Source organism: Atractosteus spatula, chromosome 17, assembly GCF_055471065.1.
Source record: "Atractosteus spatula isolate fAtrSpa1 chromosome 17, fAtrSpa1.hap1, whole genome shotgun sequence".
NCBI lineage: Eukaryota > Metazoa > Chordata > Actinopteri > Semionotiformes > Lepisosteidae > Atractosteus > Atractosteus spatula.
The window spans coordinates 14,692,992-14,698,991 of NC_142722.1; the positions used below are offsets into that span (position 1 = coordinate 14,692,992).

At 39.8% G+C, this 6,000-nt stretch overlaps 1 protein-coding gene across 1 annotated transcript in view; it reads left to right on the forward strand.

Moving 5' to 3' along the window:
* Positions 1–5,748, forward strand: part of tbx5a (T-box transcription factor 5a) — a 33,208-nt gene extending 27,460 nt beyond the window's left edge. The window contains exons 6-8 of the mRNA XM_088936127.1: positions 314–405; positions 4,059–4,285; positions 4,816–5,748. Coding sequence (XP_088792253.1) covers positions 314–405; positions 4,059–4,285; positions 4,816–5,402 — 906 coding nt within the window. The 3' untranslated portion in view covers positions 5,403–5,748. The remainder of the gene's footprint in view (positions 1–313; positions 406–4,058; positions 4,286–4,815) is intronic.
* The last annotated feature ends 252 nt before the right edge of the window (positions 5,749–6,000 follow it).

The following is a 6,000-nucleotide window of genomic DNA, read 5'->3' on the forward strand; positions in this document are numbered from 1 at the left end:
TCCTGTTATTAGCTAAAATACAAATGTATTTTTTTGTGGAAAGTGCTGTATTCCAGTACCTTTCCTGATGTTTTTCCTGTTTTGATGTAAATGGTGTAAAAGGGGATATTGCACTTAAAACTCTGTAATTTTAATTATTTTAATGATAAATTCAGATTTGATATTTATAACTTGCATAGAAGATTGATTTGTACTATATCTTCTAAATAACCAAAATTATAATTTGTATAAGTACAAAAATACATTATTGGTACTAATGATTAAACATCAATATGCAGTCAGGTTATTGTGTTTTTTACCATATTTTTTGCAGATTACGCAGCTAAAGATTGAGAACAATCCCTTTGCCAAAGGTTTCCGTGGAAGTGACGATATGGAGCTTCACAGGATGTCCAGGATGCAAAGGTACCTACTTTTAAAAATAAACAACCCACCCTTGCAATCTTTCAGGACAGCCTGCTGTGTGTGTCCTTCTCCATCACCAAACCTGCTGTGAGGTACTGTTATCAGCTTTCCAAATTAAGCGCAGTAGTGTGCCTCACTCCAACCCCTAACAATATCCTTTAAGTTAGCCAGTGTCATCCTTGAAGAAAGAGTGCTATTCTTACACAACTACATACTCCTACACATGATATCCTGCTGAGCAACTGATAGGAGATTCTTTGTCACAGATGATAGTGCCTTTTCATATTTTTTTATTGTAACAAAAAGCAGAATGTGTGATTTTTCATAGCTACGTCCTGAAGGAAATTAGATAAAACCCACCCCAGCATGCCAGAACAATGTTAGAACAACGTCTGTATGTTTCTATCCACTCTGTAACATGACATTGAGTTAGTAAGCAGAGCAGTGTATATTTCATTTGCTTATAAACTTGCATTGATCATATAATTTTTGGACTTAGATATTGCAGTAGATGAAGGTTAATTTTAAAGTTACTATACATTGTATTAGAGAACCTACAACACCATACCTTACAATGGAAAAAGACACATAGCACTACAAATTGTAATACAGTTCAGACATGAGGGACATCAAAGATAAGATGATAATGTGGGGAATATTAATGTTGTTAACATTTTTCCCTTATGAAATGAATAAAAAATAATCACAATCAGATGGTATTTTTTCATTCCTGCAGTTTCTTATCATATTTCATATTAAGAGATGTGCACTAAATTGGAATATCACAAAAACAGACTTCCATCTCCTTTGGGTAGTTTTCTATGACTTGTTTCATCTATGATGATGAAGATCAATTGCTTAAAACAGAAAAAGAGAAGTAAATATGATTTAACACAGATGTGCCACTCAGCTTCGCCTCCCTGCACAGATATGATGTAAGTGCAGTTGTTGAACAGAGGCCAGTCATTTGCTGGGTCTTCCTGAACAAAGCTGCTCACAGTTGGTCTGGGCATCCTCTGAACAGCTTGACATTTCTCTGAGTTCAGAATTACAGCAGGCTCAGAAATAACCTTATGGATATGGAGTTTATTTGTAGAAAATATAGTTTGTGCATTAAGTACAGTATTTTTATACTTTTGTATAAAGCATACCAGAACAATGTTCAAGCTAATGTAGACACAAATACTGTATATGTGGCTCGTTTAGGTTAATTCTCCAAAACTGAGCAGAATTACGGACAATCGTGGCCATAGCCCACTTTTGTATCTTTATTACAATTGCAGATATAGCCTTATAAAGCCACGATATCTGCAAAATCCTGAGAGCCAGAATGAAAAACGTCATCTGGAAAATTCACCTGGAGGAGTATAGCTTTGGGAGAGGAGGTCATATATATCAGCAGTAAATATGTTTAACATTTCCAAAGGCAGTATTTTACAAGTGAAAAAAAATTATACAATGCACATTCCTTGTTAAACCTTTCCCTTAATGCATACAATCTACTAAGCAGCAGGGAAATTGGAGTTAGTTATGTAATTTAGAGAAAATTAATGCTTCTAATGGCAAAAGGACTGCCGGAACAAGTACTATAAAGCAGGAAAGCTAATATCTCTGCCTTTTCATTTTTTATCTACTAAGCATTAATTACACAATAATTAGAAACATGGTTTACTGTTCTTACTGTGCAAAAAGTTTTTAACATCAATGGCAATACACAAACCTCCTGCACAGCTATCTTTAGTATTTTATTTCCAAAAAGAGAATATATCTAAGTCTTCATGTAAGGACAACTCTAGTCCTGGAGAGCAGATTTTATAGGTCTCTTTTTTAGATCCACAGCACCTAATGAACTGTGAAAAGCTGGCATAAAGCCACAGATGGGTTCAGTTAGTTTAGGTAAATGCTCAGTTGTAATGAAGACTCCAAAGCCCTGCTTTACACTTGCTGAAAATTACATGTTTTATTCTGAATATTCTAGAAAAGATTCATTTTACTTTTGGTAAGCTCTTTGGTAAGAAAAAGAAGCAAACATGTCTGTGGAAAATATATATATATATTTCTTGCAAAATAAAAAGCAAAGATTAGAAGTGCAAAGGAAAGGATGAGTCACTGCTCATTCAGAGAGTCTACCAGTAGGAGATGCTATAGGATGTGACAAGAGGCTGAAACAGATTTTTAGACCCAGTGTATTATTTTGATGTACGGTATGTTCCACTTACTCTACAAGCTTCACAGGTTAAGGCCCCACTTAACAAAAATATTTAAAAAATTCAAAACCATGAATGTGTGTCTGGGTGTACTACTGTGAACAATGCTGTGTGATTACAGAGTCAGAGGTAAAATAAACAAGTGATAAAACTAGAGCATGTAAATTATGCTGTAAAAAGCCAAAAAACTGAAACATTACTATATCTGGAGTCATGCAAAAGAAAGTACCCTGTAGATTAAAGGCTCTAATATCATGTCCTCTACAAAAACTCCAAATTATAACATATTACAGCAATATTTTTGTTATATATCCACCATGTATATTCATTTATGTTTTGTGAGGAACATAATAATAAATAATATTGACTGTAATGATGACATTTTAGTTTTGTGTAAAAGGGAGAACGCGATTTTGTTTGAGAAGCGTATGATCTCTGTTCTTTGAGTTTCTGCTTTCATGTCAAACCCTGCATTATGTTAATGACTCAGCTTCAAAGTTCAGAAGTATTCAATAACACAGGCTTAAAATGTGGGCTTAAGTGTTTTTGGCACCAAAATCATACATTTTCATTTACATTTTACTAGTTGAAAATTTAAAAAAGGCTCCAAGAAAATAAATGTATTTTTGCTGTTGTTGGTTCTGTTTTATATTTTAAGTTAGTCGTGAGAATGTTTACTTGTTTTTGTTTTAATCTGCTTTAATCATATAAATTCTGGCTTTAGAAATGCTCTTCCAATTTCCCTAGAGCCTAGTTTTCATGAAGTCTTATGTACTGCAATGTTGACCGTATTTGGTCATCAGAGTACAAAAAACATGGTAATATTAAAGACATAAAGCACATGATTTAAGCTCCAGTTGTTTCTACACACAGGGAGAGAACTGGTTAAGTTAAATTTGCAGGATGAGGTCAGGTTTCATTCTAGATCCCTGCTCATGACATTAAAGAAATAAATGGACACTCTGTGCTTTAAAAGCATTTGGCTCAATACCAGTTTATTTCAACTTAGAAGAAAGCAATGCAGGAGGAAAAAGCCTGGTACCTTTAGTACATTAGAAATATAGAGCGCACTTTTCCTATAGCTTTTAGTAATTTCCATTCTTTTACATATTTTGCGTCAGAATTAAAAAGGCATTTTAACAATATTAAATACAACACAAGCTGTATTCTTTGAAATTGCCCTCATCTTTTTAAAGGCACTCTCTATTATTTAAATGTTCCGTGCCAATGGCTGATTTGGCACAGCAATAAAATTTGGATCATTATTTGTCACAAAAACAAAATTGCATAACGTGCAATAATGTCATAAAAACAACACTAAAATGCCAGGATCTAAATCTTTCTGTTTTAGAAACATAGGGTGACTCTGAAGCTGATAAGCTGATCACCTTGGGCAGTGCCAGTCTAACAAGCAGCTCTGCCTGCTGCTGATCGTTTCTCCCGCAGTAAGGAGTACCCAGTGGTCCCGCGCAGCACGGTCCGACAGAGGGTGGGCTCCAGCCAGAGCCCCTACGGTGGGGATGGGAGGGGGGTGCCCACACCGGGCAGCCTAGGCTCGCAGTACCAGTGTGAGAACGGAGTCACCAGCACGTCTCAGGACCTGATGGCTCAGTCCAACCCCTACCCACTCTCTCATGAGCATAACCAGGTCTACCACTGCGCCAAGAGGAAAGGTGAGCAGGCCCCAAGGAGCACTCCTGCAACTCTTCGCTCCAGTACACAATTTGTGCCTTTGCTTTCTTTTAAACTCTAGGCAAGTTTACGAAGATGCATTTAAAGCTTTTTTTTTTTTTACATTTGTGTGCTCTTACTGTGGGTTTTACCACAGTGCCACAGGAATGTCTATAATTAGGCTTTATTGCAAACATTCTACAGTTCGGTATTGATGATGCAATCAACAAATGCCGTAAGTGTGATCACTAAATGTAAGTTAGATCGTAAATATCACGCAGGTATGTTTTACTCAAGAAATAGTCAAAATCCTGTTTGCTGCCTCTTCAAGCAAATCGCCACTATGGTGTAGGGAGCTGCGTCAGCAGGCGTATCCTGCAAGGGACAAAGCAAAGGTTTATTCCACGCTAAAAGGAAAAGAAAAGAGACACAATGTTATGGCTGAAAAAGGCTCCACAGCCAAAACTTTGTGTCTCTTTTCTTTTCCTTCCAGCATGAAATGGTCACCACGTCTCTTGTCCTCTTTCCACAGTGGAGGACGAGTGCCAGACTGCCGAGCACCCCTACAAGAAGTCCTACATCGAGAGCTCACCCAGAGATGAGGATGCTTATTACCGAGCGGGCAGCTACTCCCAGCCTCCCGGCCTGGGTGCAGCCCCGTACAGGACAGAGTCGGCCCAGCGCCAGGCCTGCATGTATGCCAGCGCCTCGCAAGCAGCAGACCCCGTGCCCAGCCTCGAGGACATCAGCTGCAACACGTGGGCCACCGTGCCCCCCTACAGCACTTGCCCAGTGACTGCCATGCAGCCCATGGAGCGGATGTCCTATCAGCACTTCTCTGCCCATTTCACCTCTGGTCCCCTCATGCCCAGACTGAGTGGGGTGGCCAACCACGCCTCGCCACAGATCGCGGACACGCACAGCATGTACCAGAGCTCTGTGCCCCATCAGCCCCTCGCCAGACAATGTGGACCCCAGACGGGCATCCAGTCTCCCACCGCCGGCCTCCAGGGAAACGAGTACCTCTACCCTCACAGCATGCCCCGCAACCTCTCTCCACACCAGTACCACCCTGTCCATGGCGTGGGCATCGTGCCCGAGTGGAGTGAGAGCAGCTAGTCGCATCACATCCTGACCTGAGACTGAAGACACGTTGGGGACAGGAGACCAGGGGTGGGGGGGAAACGCATTTATGAAACAAGAACAAACTTTTTCCACGAATTCCAAGACTTGGCGTGGTATAATCACCGCTATGGGCTCCTTTCCATACGGCAGCCTTATTCTCAGTCTGTGAATCTTCCCCTCAGAGAGAGGAAAAAGGAGGTGACCTCAAAGGTATGAAGGAGTTTGTCTGTTGTTTAAAACAAAGCTACAACGCTGTTCCTGTGGAATGAGACTCATCCTGGAGCAGTTAAGAGAAAGACATGCCTTTTGTCTTTCTGTCACAGCAGAGAAATAAGCATATACAGGGATAAGCTCAGTACACTAGAGGCACAGGATCGCTGGTGTGACACCCCTTCATTCCGAAGGAATGCTGCAAAGGGAAAGTCTACTCCCGTTCGTCTTCTATAAGCCTATACAATATCAGCCTCACAAGAGTTCTGTCCTTTGTTATTTTCTACTTCTTTATCGTTGTTTGTGGTGTTTTGTTCACCTAGTTGTGTCAGATGCTATTCAGAAAATAAAGGACCCTTATTCAGTTAACTCTTTCCAGTGC